Raw genomic sequence first — 18,320 nt, 5'->3', positions numbered from 1 at the left:
AAGACGTTTGAAGTCAACCTTGATCTTCAGTGAGCTAGTCTTATACGCGCTCCCTGCTTGAAGGAGAGATAGAGATGGAGTGGTAATCCCCGTAGCCGCTATAACATTGCCTTTGTACCCCCACCTACGGAACAGCACCGAAGTCCTCCCAGCATCCTCAGCGTTGAGGTCTTTAGAATAGTAGCTAATTCTCGTACAAATACAAAGGCGTTACGCGGTCGCACTTAACAATAGCCAACCCAAGGGTAGGGGCGTGGGAGACTTTCATTACCACTCCATCTTACCTCTTTTCTCCCTGATTCAACGCAACCCCAAAAAAATCAGTGAAAAATATTCACGGTATGCGTGGTGGGATTGAATTTCGAGTACCACGTGTGTTTTCCCCTCGGAAACCGAAAGTTCCAGAGATCCTCCTTGGTTTGACCCCTCCCCCTAACCCAAACAGAATGCATCTACAATCTTCTCATACACGATCATGAGTGTTAAATTTATCTTTTCTAGTATAGCCTGTATCATAACTTCATAAGATATGTTCCTACCATAAGTATGACACTACCTATAGAAGCTCCAGTTTGACACCCAGTGACAAACTTATGGATGGGACATATCTTATGAACGTATGCCCGTATCTGTTGCAAAGTGGCTTTTTTTCAGTCAATAGTGTACTTGTTGCGTATTCATGGTAAAATTGGAATCTATTCTCTCGCTAGGACATCATTTTGTAGTTTTAAGTACCTTAGGCGGACAGTTTTATTCATTCCTCGCGCGCTTTCAAAAATTCCCTCGCCAACGCTTGGCTTACAAAAATGCAAAACTTTCTCAACGAAACTATTATTCCCTTCCCCCCCATTTGTGATTTTTACTCGTCAAGGTTCAGGGTTTTCCTAGCTCTCTCTCTCGCTCTGTATCTCTCTTCCCCCCCCCCTCGTCCACCCCCTCAGCCAAGCGAAAGTATTTTCCTGCCCAGAGAGGGAAAGAGACACAGTCCGACAAACCTTACTAGTAGTTGCAAAATCGTAGCTTCGGGAAGTGCGTCTCCGGCGGTTCCTGTGTCTCTCCGTTCCTGGAGTTTTACTTTCCGCTCTGGTAACTAGGTTGTTCGTAAGACTGCGGCGGATTGACTCGATTCGTTTTAAACCAACTCGCCAGTGTGTCCAGTTTTTCAAACGCGAAAAGTACGAAATTAAATGCGAAGGAGCCAAATCGTAGCGAGCTAGGAGTATTTGATTAGGTAAAGGAAGTCGTACTTGCGAAATTTCTCAGGAAGATTGCGAAAATGGGTGAAAAAGAGAATGGAGAAGCCGCGGCCAGTATTTGGATTAACTTGGTGGTCAATCTTTTCGTCACGCTATACCGTTGGTTGGAGAGCGTCGTCATGGCCTTCGTACCCAAGAGACTCTACTCGAAGAACGTTAGCGGTCAAATCGTCCTGATTACGGGAGGGGGCAGCGGTATTGGTCAATTGCTGGCCATTCGTTTCGCCAAGTTGGGTGCCGTCGTCGTCATTTGGGACGTTAACGAAGCCGGCATGAACGAGACTCTCAAACTTGCGCGTCAAAACGGAAGTGGTGGTAGTATTCGCAAGTACGTCTGCGACGTCAGTGACCGAAAAAACGTCTACGCCCAAGCCAAGAAGGTCAAGGACGAAGTGGGCATCGTCGATATACTCATTAACAACGCCGGAATCGTCAACGGCAAGAAATTCTTGGATCTCGAAGATGAAAAGATTGAAAAGGTTGGTTTTTCAAGGTTCATTTTGTCTGCATGTTAATTGCTTGGAAATTCACCGCTTTGGTGGTCGCCACCCCCTGAGAAACGCGTTTTGCTTGTAAACACCGCATGTCTGCCTGAGTTATTTAGATTTGGTGAAAGGTTCCCTCGAAAGTTGTTAAGAGTACTTATTTCCCTCTTGGTAAGGTTTACCAAGTGAATACGATGGCTTCGTGCTGGACATGCAAAGCCTTCCTACCCGATATGATCGAACGCGACCACGGACACTTGGTTTTCGTCTCGTCCATGGCCGGTCTGACCGGCTCGACACACTTGACGGACTACTGCAGTTCCAAATTCGCCATTGTCGGTTTCGAAGAAGCTTTGAGATTGGAACTTCGCAACTCCGGGTACCACGGAATTCAGAGTACCTGCGTCTGTCCTTACTTTACCAATACGGGTCTCTTCAACGGCGTCAGTACGGCCATCTTGCCCCTCCTGGAACCGAGTTACGTCGCCGATTGCGTCGTCAACGGAGTTCTGACCAATCAGGCCTTTGTCTTGGTGCCTTGGGCCATGTTGTCTCTCTTCATCATGAAGATGTGTCTACCAGTCAACGCTCAGTACTCCCTGTACGACGCCATCGGGGGCAAATTCTTCATGGACAAATTCACTGGTCGCGTTAATGTCAAAGCCTCCGAGCAGTCAAGTACGCGGGATGCTAACGGGGTCCTAACGACTCCCAACAACCCGGAGGTGAAACAACGCCTCATCGTATCTTGAATACTCCACCCACCAACTTTCCTACGCGTTTGTTGTTTCTTTTCAATATTCATTGGAGGTACGAATAGTAATTCGTATTTGTGATACGCGTTTTTTTGAACAAACTCTTCAAATATTTTTTTAATGTAACTAATTAGTAAACGGGTTAATTTTGTTAATTTGAGATTATTAAGCCAATACTGGTCATTACAATTTATAGTCGTTGAGCGCCTTAGTAGTTCCGCCAGCCCAAGCCTCTCAATGGCTATAATTTTCCTCATACTTTTGTCTAGTTTTATTACTTTTTGAAATATGTTTTTTGTTATTTTTAAATTTGAAAATTTAAAGGAATAATTGAAATTGTGATAAGCGTTTGAGATTTGGTCCGCTTTCAAATATTGGCGGACCTATTTTTTAATGAACTTTGAATTTGATAATTGGCAATATGAAGTAAAATTGCCCCAAATTGCCTTAAGGAAGATTTTCACCTGAAATTTCTAGAGATAAAAATTTGTAACTCTCGTCAGAACATAGAATCGTGTCGTAATAAGGTTTTCAGCTTTATATCGCCAGAACATTTTGATAATAAACTATTTGACAAAAGTTAACGTTGCTTTGATTTGTGTGTCAAGGTAATTTTTTTAGGGCCAATTTATTCTTTGAGATAATTTCGGTTTTTAGTGGATGCCGTAATAATTATCTAACTGGGGATAAAGACGAGACTGGAGGGGGCCAATCGTTTCTTCAAGGACACCAATTCTTTTTGGGCTATATAATGTTAGATTGATATTTATTGCAACCGTCAAATGCGTTAATAACTGTTTTAAGGATGTAGAATACTTAGTAAAAACTAATTATTTACTTTGGAGGATCGTAACTCTGGTTCTACTAGAGATACGGCGATGTCATTTGAATATGTTATAGTCCATTTTGTCCCCCATCCAACCATACTAAATACTTAGGGCTACGACAAACAGGGGCCGAGTAATTAAGCAAAATGTTCAAAAACATGCCACAGGATTAGCGTCACACCCAACTTTAGAGGCTCGTAACTCTGGTTCTACTAGTGATACGGGGATGTCCTTTGAGTATGTTATAGTCCAATTTGTCCCCCTTCCAACCATACTAAATACTTAGGGCTACGACAAACAGGGGCCGAGAAATTAAGCAATATGTTCGTCAACTTATGGTATCGTCTCACTTATTGTTATTATGTTACTTATGATTTTTAACCCTGAACTTTGGAGGCTCATAACTCTCGTTCTACTAGAGCTACGGGGATCTCCTTTGGATATGTTATAGTCCTCTTTGCTCCCCATACAAGGATACTTTAAACTTGAGGCTAACTCAATATCTTCTTCAACTCATTTTTTGTCTCACTTACTGTTATTGGGTTACTTTTGATTTTTAACAATAAACTTTGGAGGCCCACAACTCTGGTTCTACAAGAGATACGGGGATGTCCTTTTAGTATGTTATAGTCCAATTTGTCCCCCATCCAACCATACCAATAACATGGGGCTGCGTCAAACAGGGGCCGAGAAATTAAGCAAAATGCCCCTGAGCATTCGTTCCATAGCATTAACATGGGCTTATTTGCATGTAACTTTGCATGCTCATAACTCTGGTCATATAATAGATTCTGGGAAGTGCCTTGAGTATGTCATAGCCCTGTATCTCCCCTTTCCAAGATTACCAAATACTTGGGGTTACGACAATGGTGGTCCTCATAATTAGTCAAATTGAGGATCAACACTCCTCGTTCCACTTTAGTGGATCGCCGTAGAAAATAAGTTCCTTAATTTGCGCCTTAAAAGTGGATTTCCGTTTCTAATAAAAGTATTCCCAAACTTTTTCCGTGTCGTTGTCGGAATTTTACCTTTGTTTTTCTCAAAATTTTTGTTCTAGGCGACGCGTTTTTAGGTGCAGAGTACGTATGGGGGACACTATAGCCATAGTGATTCAAGCGGAGCGACGGTGTTCAGTTTCCCATAGGTCGTAAGTAACGCGGTCGAAGGTAGGGGTAGTTGGGTCCGATTACGGTGAAATTATTATAAACCAGTTTTAGAATCTAGTGACCGAAAAATTTAAATTCTTGTTTTGATTTTAAAATTTTTAAGATAATTCAATCTCTTTTACTTTGGAGAAAAATAGGAAGTGAAACCCCACTTTGAATTAATTCCAGTCTTTCGCGAATAATGAATATACTCGCCAATTTCATTAAACTAATTACCTATGATAGAAAGACTAGGCAATGAATTTAGAAGACAAATTATTGTAGTTTTAAAACCACAAAGTTACATCCCTTTTTAAACTAAACGCTAGAAATTAATTTAAATAATTAGGAATAAATAATCCAATAATTTTTAATTAGCTTCAATATTTCGTTAAATTTTTATTTTCAAAAAAATTGTCGTGAAAAAGCAGGTGGAAAAACACGCGTTAAAAAAAGCAAAGCACGTGGAAATCCGCGTGACTCGGTTAATTTTTTTTTTTATTTTTTTCAATTTTTCCAATTCTGAATTTGCGCACGTCGATTTAAATTGGCTGCTTTTATTTATAAAGATAGAATTGAAATAACCCTGAAACATCAACGCGTTTGGGAGTTAAAAGGAAATTGGCCCGAGGGAGTGCTCACTCCGCTGTCTTTTACAACGGAGATTGGATTAATATCACCCTCGGGACAAAGACATTTTTTAACTATCTTCCTTATCTACAGGAGTGCCGTTAAAATTATATTTAAACGACTTCTATAATAAAATTTTAATTGTAATTAAAAATGAGCCTAGTTTAACCTGGATATTTTACAATGAGAAGCCGACATTCGTGACGTCATCGGTGAAGCCCCAGAGATTCCTGTTTAATTCAAATTGAATCACTTAATCAAAATTTAAATACTTTTAAATTAATTAAAATTTTGATTACTCGTTAGAATTTATTGAGTAAATTATTATATTATAATTTAAATTAACTTTTATCAGTATGACGGTGTTTTTATAGATGGCGGTAGTTTTTTAATTAAAACAAATTTGAAGAATTAGGTTCATTTCAAAAACGCCGTAACTCGACTCGAGTACGTGCAATTTCAAAAAGGTTGTAACTGTAAGTAAATCCTCGATTTCCGATAAGAATGAGGTCGCTTAATTCTCTTATTTTTTTTTCAAAATAATATCCTCGGGTTATCTCCGTTCTCTTTCTAAAACAACCCCAATCAGTATAGTAACGGCACCCGCCTACTGTTAACGAGTGAAAAATAGCGTGGCTTGCCATTAGTGCACTTTTGTTTTCAACACCTGATTGCACTTTTTACAAAATTAAAAATGTGTATAAGGTCGAGGTGTACCAATTAGCCTTCCCGTTTCATTCACGTTAGAGAGTTTAAATCCAACACTATAAATTGGAGTTGAACTGATCTGACGTCGAACTCAACCTCTTTAACGGGAAAAATGACTAAACAAAGAATTAAAAAATAAATTACGCAACTTCCCTTCTTCTAGCGTAAAGGGAAGGTTACCTATAGATGTTTTGGGAATTACTTTTATTTTTTGTTGGTCCTATATTCTCGAAAGCATAAGTTTATAAGTGATATGTTCCTTCCATAAGTATGACACTACCTATGCTTCGTAATGTCAGAGACTGAAACCCAGTTCGAGGGAGAACGACGGAAGCGATTCAATTGTGAAGTCCTATACACTCGGTGGTTAATTTTGCTGGACTTCCATCTAGCTCCTATTTAGTCTGTATTACTAAGCCCCCTTTGACAGCAGGCGTGTCGCTTTACCCTGAATCTATGACCTACCTCACTAGTCACTTCATGACAAACTCCAGTTTCTAAGTTACTGCAGTGACAAACTTATGGATGGAACGTATCACTTATGAACTTATGTTTGTTAGTCATCAACAAAGGTAGCCTCAAAACGGGTGGTTTTTTTTCTCTAGAAAGAGCAAAAGTTCATTTTCCCTTTAAGAGAGGCAACTTTGAGGAAAGTTTTGGTGAAAAATAACAAATTCGTTTTGAGTTTGAAAGAGGGAGAGTGGATCGCTGTCCGTTCTAAACACATAACGCGGCTTCGGCCCAAGCAAAATTTAAGCGAAAAGTTTCCTCAAAGTGTTTTTTTGTATCTAGAATAGATAAATATACGTTTCATTCTTAGTTAGCGCCTTGTAAAGGAAAAGAAGTACATCTTATAATCCGGGAAACGAAACATTGAAGCTATTTTAACGAAAGAAATCAACAAATGTTAATTACGAAGCGTAATCAACAATTAAAAGAAATAAACAATTTTCTTTCGTGCCATCCAATGTGCTAAGGCAGGAATATAATAAGCCAACTTTACGTCGCGACCTATGAGGAAACAAACATTTTCTTAAATCACAATGTGCTAAGGAAGTACAGCGTGGTCTATTTAGGTCGTATCAGTTTTATTCTTTTATTAAAATAAGTTTTAAGGGGAAAAAGTTCGCCTGAATTTGCTTTGTCGTCGAGTTGGACTTTTCAGATTGGCGTCGTCGTGCGGAAAACACACGCTATGAGTAATCGAGACGCGATTATCGCTTCCATTTAATATATTAATACACCAGTACCAGTACTCTGTCCCTAAGAACGAAAGATCAAAAGTGAAATCATGGCGCTAGCATACCGCGTTGTTAAGAAACTATGCAAAATGTTATTGGAACTGTTGGTCAGTTTCTTCTATTACTTTGTCCCGTATCGTTTACGTCCTAGCAAGGATTTATCTCGAGAAATCGCCTTGGTGACCGGAAGTGGACGAGGATTGGGACGTCAATTGGCCCTGGGATTAGTTCGGGAAGGAGCCCGAGTCGTTTTGTGGGACGAGGACCGACAGGCGCTGAAGAAAACTCGGAAATTGGCCGAGGAATTGGTCGCCTCCTCCTCTCATCATGGTGACCACGATGACCAAGTGAGGGTCATCAGTTACGAAGTGGACGTTAGTGACCGATGCGCCGTTTACGAGACTGCCGCCAAGGTCAAACGGGATGTCGGGACAGTCACCTTGCTGGTTAATTGCACAGATGTCGTCAATGGACAAAAGTTCCTGGAATTGGAAGATGAAAGAATTTTAAAGTCATTCGATACCAACGCCCTGTCACAAGTTTGGGTTATCAAAGGTACTATTTAAGATTGTTAGGTTTAACGTTAGGCTTAACTACTAATGGCCATGTCCGTCTGTCGAATAGCCTTCTTGCCGGACATGATGTCACGCGGTGCCGGTCACCTCGTTTCCGTCCCGGGAATGTCCGGTTTACTGGGGGCGTCCAATTTGGCGGACTACACGGCGTCCAAACACGCTGTCGTTGGACTGATCGAATCGTTGCGATTGGAGTTGGCCGTGGAGAAGTACAAGAACATTGTCACCACCCTGGTCTTCCCTTATTCCACCAACAACTCGGTTCTGAAGAAGTTGTACAACGGGTTCATGTCCAGGATGGACGACACCAATATGGCCGACGAAGTAGTGGGCGCCATTAAGAGGGAAGTCATGGTGCATTACGTTCCCGAGATGTTGAGTATCTTGTTGATGTTCAAGATCTTCGTGGCGTCGCGAGCCATTTTGGCTTTTCAAAGACTGATCAACGGTCAAAGCGCCAATATTAACAAAAGACCAAATAGCGCGACCTCCAAGAAAAGGCTTAACATTGACTCGACGCCAAATACAGATTAAATATTTTTGCCAGAAAATAATTTCTACCGATCGTTGATAAAATTTGAGCCTATTATTTACTTAAGGCAACTTTTCAGCTCGTTTATTTGAATATAATTAACTTTAATGATTGTAGATAATTATACTTTAAAAAAAATGACCTTCGTCTAATTTATAAATCTTTAAAAAGTGAATGTGAACTATCCATTTCTTTCGTATCATTTTAGGTCACTTCATTGATCATTAACCGCTTAATATCATCCCTTTAAATTAATTCGCGCGCGTGAGATCCTTCTGATTTAGTAGTGACAGCTGACGTTATCCGCCTTTAGATTGCGATGCAGTCAAAGGCGGGAAGCTGCCACGCATTGTCAAAGCTCGTGATCACGTTCTGTCTCCATATAAAATAGGCCTTTTTATTTCGAGTCAAGCGATGGTTTTAGCTTGCCTTTTGTGAGAAGGGAATCGAGTAACGCTACTCATAGCTGAAGGGTGTTTCGAGGTTCGCGTAAAATAAGTCTATCTCGGTACGATATTTGAATTTTAATTTGGTAACATTAATAGCTCGTCGTTTTTAATTTTATACAATCAAGGCCAACTGGTTTTTATTTCAGTTCGATTAATCGCGGGGTTATATTTGTGAAATTTGTAGAAAATTCCTCAGTTTGTCACCGTGACTCTTGAACAATCAGGGCGCTGTACCGTTCTAATTAGCGCGGTACTTGTATAGTGTAACTATAACGTGTAGTTGCGAGTTCAGCGTGGTGGTAGTGGACTTAGTATAGAGGCATTATTGTTTATCGTTTGAGCGAGCGTACTTGCATCTTCAGCGCGAAACATGGATAAAATTTGGGTCATCCTTTTAAACGTGGTGCAATTTCTATACGAAGTTATGAAAGTCATGATTATTAGTTGCACACCCGAGCGATTTTTAACCAAGAAAAGCATTAAAGGTATTTTACTCTTCCACAAACTCTTCATATTACAAGGGGCATCCAATCACGGAGAGGAGGAACTTCATCTGGGGATGAGATCATAAGACGGCAAACTTAGTTAAGGCTAGCTTTGGTTTGGTTACGTTGGGTTAGGTAAGCGGGGTCCAGTTGCCGTCTTCTAGCCCCAATATATGTCGCTTAGATGGGAATACTCGATACATTTCTCGTAAACATTGTCCAGATGAATTGGTACTGATCACCGGTGCCGGAAGTGGAATTGGTCGTCTGGTAGCCTCGAAGTTGGCCGATTTAGGATGTCGTTTGGTCCTGGTGGACGTCAACTCGGCGGGAAATCAAGAAACGTTGAAAGAAATCCACCGCAAGCACGGTAACGTCGCCAAATGCTACGTCTGCGACGTCTCGGACCGTTCTGCCGTCTACCAGTTGGCCAAAGACGTCGAAAGGGATATGGGAACCGTTTCCATCTTGATTAACAACGCCGGAATTGGTGTCGGAGGAAAAATAAACGACATGCCCGATGACAAAATTGAAAATGTAATTTAAAAAATTTGATTTTGTTTGGTTCCAATTACAATAGCGCCTAATCTTTGGTAGGTGATTCGAGTCAACTTGTTGTCGCATTTCTGGACGGTCAAGGCCTTCCTGCCACGCATGAAAGAGACAAACCACGGTCACTTGGTGCACGTCGGATCCATCGCCTCTTTACTGGGCATCCCCAATATGGTGGAATACACGGCCAGCAAAGCCGGGGTCATGGGACTGACCGAGTCCCTGCATCTGGAATTGTTAGCGGAAGGATACGACGGCATTCGAATGACGACCGTGGTGATGGCGCCCATCAAGACTGGTTTACTGAATTACGAGGATAATGGACTGGTCCCTATGTTGAAGCCCGAGTTTGCCGCCCAAAGTATCGTCAACGGACTCCTTTTGGAGCGCGAAGTGGTTTACGTCCCTCGATACATGTACCCCTTGTTGTTCCTCAGACCCTTCGTCAGTCGCAAAGCCATTCTACCCGCCATGAGAGTCATCGGTGGTGACGGAATTTTAACCAAAGTCTCCTTTAGAAAAACGACGTAATGATAAAGAATGGACTGGAACTCCGAGGGGCCAATCACTCGCGCTATTCTAAGGGTAGGGCCAAACTGTTTTGAAAAGCGTTAGAGTACCCCGGACTGTTCCTTAATTGTCTTTCAAAGTCTTTCATATACGCACGCGCACTTTGATACCTAGTGATTTTTCACTTGTTTGATGAATTTTAAATAAATTGTAAACCCAGTACAAATTAAGATTTAGATATAAAATGATTTACGTTTAAATCCAGATTTTAATTTTATTATTGGAATCAAAAACTTTAAATTTTTAATTTTAATTGTGATTTCTCCAAAGGGACTCGAGTTCGTGGAACAATTTTTATAAACTTCCGTTACGTAAATAGGTTCCTTTCCCAAAAACGTATATTAATATATTCCCTAGCGCAAGTGGGTTAGAAGCACGTTGGAATTTAACTACAAAGACATCCCTTGACTCAAACAGGTTCTTCTATTTAATTGGGGAGAGAAGGTGAGTTAGGTAACCCCCTTTAAAACGCTGACCCATGTACCGGTAAATCCGATAAATATTATTTATTAAGGAGTGAAAGTTAACGTAGAAATATATAGGTAAACGCAGAATTGAATTGAATTTAATCAATTGGAGCCGAGACCGGCGCCATGTTACCCAACAAGGCTGTCCGCCTTCGTTAAAAGTAACAACTTAGATTGATACATTATATATTTAAGGTGCAGTATCGCTTGACACCGTAGAACACGCTTCCTAATAAGGTCAACTTAGGTTTGCCAACACTGACAAGTAACTGGAGGGTACGAGGTTTTTATATCGAAAATCTTGTAAAAACAAATCAAATAGAAAACCAGTTTTTCAGAGAAAAATATATGCCTAAGCTTATGGGGGATTTTTTATATGTTAAGAGGTAATTATTGCTTCACCATCATCGCTATAAGCTTGGTGAAAAATTTCAAACGTACAGTTGTCTTAGGCCTAACTGAACGTTGTCGTCTAACAACTTGCCATGGCGAAAGATATTGGTAAATTAGCGCAACACTTATTATTAGTCATTTATTATTTGTTGGAGACGATATTCTGGTCGGTCATTCCCTTGAAATGGCGTCCCAAGAAGAGCGTCAAAGGCGAGCTAGTCTTGATTACCGGGGGAGGTAATGGACTGGGAAGGAAACTGGCCATCGAGTTCGCCAAATTAGGGGCCACTATCGTCACGCTCGACGTCAACGAAAAGGGGAACGCCGAAACTGTCAGGTTGGTCAAGAAAGTCGGTGGTCAAGCGCACGCTTTTCTTTGCGACGTTTCAGATAGGGAGCGCCTTTACGAAACCGCCGCCAAGGTCAAAAGTCAAATTGGTAAGTCAGACAAGTAGTTCAATTGTGTCGGTTAAGTCTTTATTGAATATTACGCGACAAAAGGCACCGTTACTATTTTGATCAACAACGCCGGCATCGTCATCGGAAAGACATTACTGAACCTTGAAGATGGTGACATTGAACGGGTCTTCCAGATCAACAGTTTGGCCAATTTTTGGACGGCCAAAGCTTTTCTACCGGACATGATCAAAGCCAATCACGGACATATCGTTAACATGTCCAGCATCAGCGGCGTCTACGGGGTGGACTTATTCCCCGATTATTCCTCGAGCAAACACGCCATGAACGGCTTCGACGAGTGTCTCAAATTGGACCTGATTCGGCGCGGTTGCGACGGAGTCCACACCACCCTGGTCTGTCCTTTCCTGATTCGCGGAGGATTCTTCGACGGCATCTACGACGGCGTCGTGGACATTCTCGACACGGACTACGCCATCCGAGAGATCATGTTGGCCATTTTGACCAATACGGAGGTCATGTACTTGCCCAAAATGCTCTACGTCTTGACCTTCATTCGGCCAATCATCTCCCGCAAGATATTATTTCACTTTCAAAATTTTATGGCTGATAGAAAAATGATCGACAATGTCGTCATCAGACAGTTCAATTCCGACGAAGAACTGGACCTCAAAAAGCTAGGTCAACAAAACGCCCACTAGTAAGTTAACTACTTCAACTTTAGTAAATTCTTTGTCAACAAACTATGTTCAATGCGCTCACTGTTTGTTCCCCAACGAAAACGGGTTTTTCCGAAGTTGGAACGTATGTTATAATGTTCTCTGTTTAATTTCTGTATATGCCTATAAAATTGTATTTATTTGTTTGTAAAAAGTTACTTTTCCCGTAACTTTTTTTCCAGTAATAAAAACCAAATACATTCCTTTCAAAGATTGATGTTTTTATTGAAATTTTAAAATATCCCGGCAACCACTTGTTGCTTAACTAGGTTAAACCAATAGAAATTTGTTACGAGAGAAACTAGGTGTGAGATGTAGATAATGGCAGTCCCGGACTGCTTGTCAACACGTCCGTCAAGTATCGCCGCCTATGAGTGACAATTATAAACATTATTGCGTCATTGTTTGGCAATTACCGTTACGAGCAGGCTGGGAAATAGCACACGTCCTCTGGTCCAAAACCAGTTTATTAATTGCTTGGACTAGTTTTTTAATTCAAGAAGTGGGGGGTTACTGGTCCTCGGGACCAGTTTATTAATTGCAAATCTATTGGAGAGCAAAGGCTGGGACCAGTCCGGAGACCAGTTAATGATTTCAGACACTAGGGGGTCACTGGTCCAAAGGACTAGTTTAAAAAATATCCTTATTTCCCAGCCTGGTTACGAGACGTTGATTTGACGCGTCATGCTGCGCTAGACAGATAATGAATGACTGTCGCGACAATGTACGAGCAGTGAAACCGAAAGTATCGCTTTAAAGAATGTAGACTTAAGTTTTTCTGAGAAAAATTGTGGAATTATTAAAGGCAATTAGCCTAAAACGCCCCTCGAAACTCTCTTAAAACACAGGCAAGTACTGTTACTTTTTAACGGCTTGTTGATAGGAGTAAATTTCCCGGAAAAAGACAGACCAAGGCTTAACGATTCTATTGAATAATATTAGTTAACACCCCCATTTTCGTACGGTTTTTATCTTATTTATAGCTTTTTCACGATGGTTTCGACACTTAGCAACCATAATAATCGTAGATTAACCCCCGTTTCTTACGAATTCGTATCAAATTTCGCGTTATTGTACAATTTTTGGTGATCTATTGTATGCCTTTCGGTTTACGTTTCCTGTTGGTTCGGTTGGGTAGGGATCATTTTTCCATCCAAAGGTTCGTTGTTGAGTGATTTAATAAATTGTTATCTGATGAGGGAGTCTTAAAGTGGGCGCCTCAAATACCTAGATCGATGGCAAATATTTAAAAACCAGACGCCTTGGATAATCCCTTCAGAATGGTTTAACCAATCTTTATTCTGTTTGCCACTTTTAATTGACATTAAGACAGTATTTATTGGGTAATTATTGATAGTTTTAAATGGAATTAAACTTACCCTCGAAGTTAATTTAAATGTTAAAGTGTTTTAATAAAGTCATTGACCTTAAGACATTGATAGTTCAAACTATAAACTAGTTCAAACTTCAAAGTCTCTCTGAGGTTTGGAGGAAGTAGCGGTACAGCTGATAAGTTTTAAGCCTCGTTACATTCTTATTTATTGTTTTAAAGCGGTTTTAGATAATTTGCGAAATGTGGCTGCACTTTATTTGAGCATTGGCAATTGTTTTGAGCAATTCCTATTTTTATAGGTTCTTGAAATTGCCAGTGCAAGATGATGAGTCGGACAAATATGAAGTTGCAGATGATGAGGGAGCAAACTCAGCAATTGGAAAGGCAAGAAGCCGCCCAAATGCACCACCAATTGGCAACTTCCGCCCCCCAATCATCCGCAATTCAAGTGCCCATCAGGATTATTCCCGTTCAGGAACTGGCACTCCCAAAACAAATATTTCGTGTAAGTACAATATTTTTATATATATTAGTTTAATTATAATTAAAGTTATTGAGGTTTGGTTAGTATTAGAATAAGTTAAAAATTAAGGCTAAAGTTTAATTAGAATAAGTTGAAAATTAAGGCTTAAATTTTAATTAGAATAAGTTGAAAATTGAGGCTTAAATTTTAATTAGAATAAGTTGAAAATTAAGGCTAAATTTTAATTAGAATAAGTTGAAAATTAAGGCTAAATTTTAATTAGAATAAGTTGAAAATTAAGGCTAAATTTTAATTAGAATAAGTTGAAAATTAAGGCTTAAATTTTAATTAGAATAATTTGAAAATTAAGGCTTAAATTTTAATTAGAATAATTTGAAAATTAAGGCTTAATTTTAATTAGAATAAGTTGAAAATTAAGGCTTAATTTTAATTAGAATAAGTTGAAAATTAAGGCTTCAATTTTAATTAGAATAAGTGGCTTAATTTTAATTAGATTAAGCGGCTTAATTTTAATTAGAATAAGTTGAAAATTAAGGCTTAATTTTAATTAGAATAAGTTGAAAATTAAGGCTTAATTTTAATTAGAATAAGTGGCTTAATTTTAATTAGAATAAGCGGCTTAATTTTAATTAGAATAATTTGAAAATTAAGGGCTTAATTTTAATTGGAAAAAGTTGAAAATGAAGGCTTAATTTTAATTATAATTAGTGTGTATGGCGTTGAGGGTATAAATGTTAAGATGGCGGTCTTGTTCCTATAAACATTTAGAAAGAGTTCATCTTGTTTTTCTTGCCTCTGTGGTCCTTGGTGGTGTGCTGGGCCGGGGTCTTCCTCCTTGGCTTGGTATTCCAGTTATTCAATAACCTATTTTTTTCGTGGTTTTTAAAATACCGGTAAAACTTAAATAAAAAATTGAACTCTTATCAATTTTATAAAAGGGATTTAGGAAATCTGTATCGGACATTTTCAGGTTCAGACGCTTACAAAATTTCTTCCCCTGATATAATAATAATTATTATTTAAAAGTTAATCTTAATTATTTTTATTTCTGCAGGTTCAAACGCTCTTGGAAAATCCCACTCGCTTTCACATTCAACAGAAGCAACGGCGGCAATTGCGCCAATTTTTGGATACCCAACACGCCTCCTATCGCGTGGCCACGCCCCCGCAATTATTGCAAATCCAGGAAGTCCCGCCTCCCATTGCCGAAGCGAACAACAGCGGGGGAGCCAGCGCCTCCTCCATCTGCAGCCCCGCCTCCGCCGCAATTAGCAGTACCGCGACATCGCCCCTGCAAGAGGTAGGACACTCCTTTTAATTATTATATAGGGGGAAACGCGCGCGGCAATTATTATATAGGGGGAAACGCGCGGCAATTATTATATAAAGGGAAACGCGCGGCAATTATTATATAAAGGGAAACGCGCGGCAATTATATAAAGAAAATGGCTTATTTTAATTGCATTATGACCTTGAATATGAGTCCTTAGAATATACGCGTGGGGTCGACATTATTGGCAAGAAACGGTTAGGTTACGTAAATGAAACTAATTAAATTAGAGGTATTTATTTATATGATAAATGAGTATTTGACTCCATTTTGAAGTTAATAATTTGCAATTCCACTTTTTAATTAAAATCGAGGTTGCGTGTGATAAGAAAAAGAAGGCGAAATACTTTTCCTCCCCCCCCCCAAACTACCCCCCCCCCCCGACACCGAAAGAAAAAAGCGTTCATTAAAAATTCGAGCAGATTAAAAAGCCGTCATTTTAATTCGCCCCTCTCTTTAAGTGGGTTCCACGGAAAATGAGAAATTGGAAAAAAAAAATTAGGAAAAAGAAGTTTAAAAGCTAGTTTTTGGTGGCGGTAGTCGTCGCCGCTCTGCTCCTGCTGCTTCAATGACGGCTATCAATTAAATTTGACACGGGCTAAAAGAGGAAAAAGAAAATGGCCGCCTCCAGAACACCCCCCCCCCCCCAACCCCCAAACGATAGAGTTACCAAAAACATCTCCTATTAAAATTGGCGGTTTTACGTGTAAAGATAAAAGATTCGGTTATTATTATTCATTTTTATTTTAATCAGGGCACGTTTTGTTTAGTAGTTAATTAATTCTGAATTGTTTTAAAGAAGGTGATTTATTAAGTGAAATTTATTATTAGAAATTGGAATAAGGTACGGGTTGACGCGTATCAGGGTCCGGTAAAGAAAATTCATTTAAAATTATGCCAAAATTAGTTTAGTGTTTTTAAGAAGTTTTAAAATATATTTAAAATTATTCAGAGAAATCGGGGAAATTTGCGTCAAACAGGGGCCGAGTAGTTAAGCAAAATGTTCGTAAACAAACAAACCCCTCCATAGGAATAGCATTAGACCCAATTTTGCAGGCTCGTAACTCTAGTTCTACTAGAGATACGTGGATGTCCTTTGAGTATGTTATAGCCCAATTTGCCCCCCATCTAACCATACTAAAAACTTAGGGCTACGACAAACAGGGGCCGAGAAATTAAGCTAAATGTTCCAAAACATGCCGTAGGAATAGTATCACACCCAGCTTTGGAGACTCGTAACTCTGTGTCTACTAGAGATACGGGGATGTCCTTTGAGTATGTTATAGTCCAATTTGTCCCCCATCCAACCATACTAAGAACTTTGGGCTATGACAAACAGGGGCCGAGAAATTAAGCAAAATGTTCGTCAACTTATGGTATCGTCTCACTTATTGTTATGAGGTTACTTATGATTTTAGCACTGAACTTTGTAGGCTCATAACTCTCGTTCTATTAGAGATACGGGGATCTCCTTTGGATATGTTATAGTACTCTTTGCTCCCCATACAAGGATACTTTAAACTTGAGGCTACCTCAATACCGTCGTCAACTTATGTTTTGTCTCACTTATTGTTATTAGGTTACTTTTGATTTTTGAAAATAAACTTCGGAGGCTCGTAACTCTGGTTCTACTAGAGATACGGGGATGTCCTTTGAGTATGTTATAGTCCAATTTGTCCCCCATCCAACCGTACTATAAACTTAGGGCTACGCTAAACAGGTGCCGAGTAATTAAGCTTAACGTAAACAAACAACCCCCTCCATAGGAATAGCATTACTCTAAACTTTGGATGCTCGTAACTCTGTTGTATGAACCCTGTAAAAAATATTGCTTTTGTCTTCCCTTTAATATATTTATTCTTGGGAATGATTTGGTGTCCCCTGGTACTTAAGAGGAAGGCGCGACACTTCGGAGGTCCTCGGCGTGGCGCGCACGCTCTTGTTAGAATGATGGATGAAGGTGGCCACGCTATAATTAACAAATTCCCCCCTAAAAATAATTAAGTACTGAAAAGAAAAACTGGTAAATTGTTCTCCTTTTACAACCATTTTCATTCCATTTAGAAACACTCGACGAAAAATAAATCTATAAAATTAAATAATGATACCCAAGAAAAAATGATTCGAACGTCCTTGGGCTCCCCCCTACCCCCCCCTCTCTCTCTCTCTCATCTTATATAACCTTATTAAAGGGAAGGGAAAAGGACCCCCCAACCCCTCTTATTAAAGGGAGTGTAAACCCAGCCTCACAAATGGCCTATCGCAATGGTGCACTGTTTATATCATTTTAAGTTAAGGTGATATTCCCTTTGCGGTTTTGATGCTAGCTAGAGAATATCAACCTAGGAAACGAACGCGATCTTTTTTTTAAATTAGAATATTCAAGATTTAATTCGAATATTATGTTATATAAAATGGCAGGGCTAAAATGATTAATGTTTCAATTTCGGGGAATTTTAAAATGTCGTGAATAATTACGTAATAGTAATTGCGCTCGCCTGGGAACTCGTTTCCCGAACATGATTTAAATACTTCTATGAGCAGCCGACTTAACGCCAGTTATGATGATTGAATATTGAAGGAGTGTTTTAGGGATAACCCCTTAGCATTATGTGTTCAGTTTCTTACGTTAAATTTAAGGGGGGTCACCCCTAAAACACTCTTTCAATGTTCAATGTTCATAACTCGTATTTACGGGGTGCATGCATCCCTTAATCGGCTCCTCATGAACAGTATAGACTTTACATTTTCAACGATAATCGATGGCCCATAGGGTTCTATAATACCCCCGTCTTTTATTTGGGGGTGGGGGGTTTGGGGGGTGGTCTCAATATCAATATTTGATCTAGTGTTTGTATTACATCTTTTCAATCTCACTTTATCAGTATTTGATTGGCGAGGCGTGGTCACTTCAAAGTACTTACCACTCTTGCCTGGTAAATCAATCATAGCCTATAACGTCAGTCG

The 18,320-nt window shown here is 39.6% G+C and overlaps 5 protein-coding genes across 6 annotated transcripts in view; all 5 read left to right on the top strand.

Annotated features, from left to right (window-relative positions):
• The first annotated feature begins 998 nt into the window (after window positions 1-998).
• LOC149653945 (epidermal retinol dehydrogenase 2-like) lies at window positions 999-3,080 on the top strand. Its single transcript, XM_089846923.1, has 2 exons — window positions 999-1,735; window positions 1,918-3,080. The coding sequence occupies exons 1-2, from the start codon at window positions 1,277-1,279 to the stop codon at window positions 2,491-2,493; spliced, it is 1,035 nt and encodes a 344-aa protein (XP_089703049.1). The 5' UTR covers window positions 999-1,276; the 3' UTR covers window positions 2,494-3,080.
• A 1,091-nt stretch (window positions 3,081-4,171) lies between these two features.
• LOC149653944 (epidermal retinol dehydrogenase 2-like) lies at window positions 4,172-8,159 on the top strand. Its single transcript, XM_089846921.1, has 2 exons — window positions 4,172-7,602; window positions 7,672-8,159. Exons 1-2 carry the CDS (start codon window positions 7,098-7,100, stop codon window positions 8,154-8,156), a joined length of 990 nt encoding a protein of 329 aa, XP_089703047.1. The 5' UTR covers window positions 4,172-7,097; the 3' UTR covers window positions 8,157-8,159.
• A 762-nt stretch (window positions 8,160-8,921) lies between these two features.
• LOC149653943 (short-chain dehydrogenase/reductase family 16C member 6-like) lies at window positions 8,922-10,414 on the top strand. Its single transcript, XM_089846922.1, has 3 exons — window positions 8,922-9,088; window positions 9,312-9,625; window positions 9,686-10,414. Exons 1-3 carry the CDS (start codon window positions 8,974-8,976, stop codon window positions 10,169-10,171), a joined length of 915 nt encoding a protein of 304 aa, XP_089703048.1. The 5' UTR covers window positions 8,922-8,973; the 3' UTR covers window positions 10,172-10,414.
• A 153-nt stretch (window positions 10,415-10,567) lies between these two features.
• Window positions 10,568-12,377, top strand: LOC149653942 (short-chain dehydrogenase/reductase family 16C member 6-like). Its single transcript, XM_089846917.1, has 2 exons — window positions 10,568-11,508; window positions 11,572-12,377. The coding sequence occupies exons 1-2, from the start codon at window positions 11,163-11,165 to the stop codon at window positions 12,186-12,188; spliced, it is 963 nt and encodes a 320-aa protein (XP_089703043.1). The 5' UTR covers window positions 10,568-11,162; the 3' UTR covers window positions 12,189-12,377.
• Window positions 12,378-12,862: 485 nt separating this feature from the next.
• Mitf (transcription factor Mitf) overlaps window positions 12,863-18,320 on the top strand; it is a 31,100-nt gene continuing 25,642 nt past the window's right edge. Inside the window, exons 1-3 of one of the 2 annotated variants that reach the window (XM_089846914.1) lie at window positions 12,863-13,054; window positions 13,839-14,044; window positions 15,078-15,323. In XM_089846914.1, the coding sequence (XP_089703040.1) occupies window positions 13,862-14,044; window positions 15,078-15,323 (429 nt within the window). In that variant the 5' untranslated portion in view covers window positions 12,863-13,054; window positions 13,839-13,861. Of the gene's footprint in view, window positions 13,055-13,192; window positions 13,366-13,838; window positions 14,045-15,077; window positions 15,324-18,320 lie in introns of those variants that run through there. The other variant, XM_089846915.1, reaches the window with a different exon arrangement.

Source organism: Phalangium opilio, unplaced genomic scaffold (genome assembly GCF_054372755.1).
Source record: "Phalangium opilio isolate 3A_F unplaced genomic scaffold, DU_Popi_V2 ptg000081l_1, whole genome shotgun sequence".
Taxonomy (NCBI): domain Eukaryota; kingdom Metazoa; phylum Arthropoda; class Arachnida; order Opiliones; family Phalangiidae; genus Phalangium; species Phalangium opilio.
The sequence above is the reverse complement of the archived record's forward strand: the minus strand, read 5'-3'. Positions and strand labels throughout refer to the sequence as shown.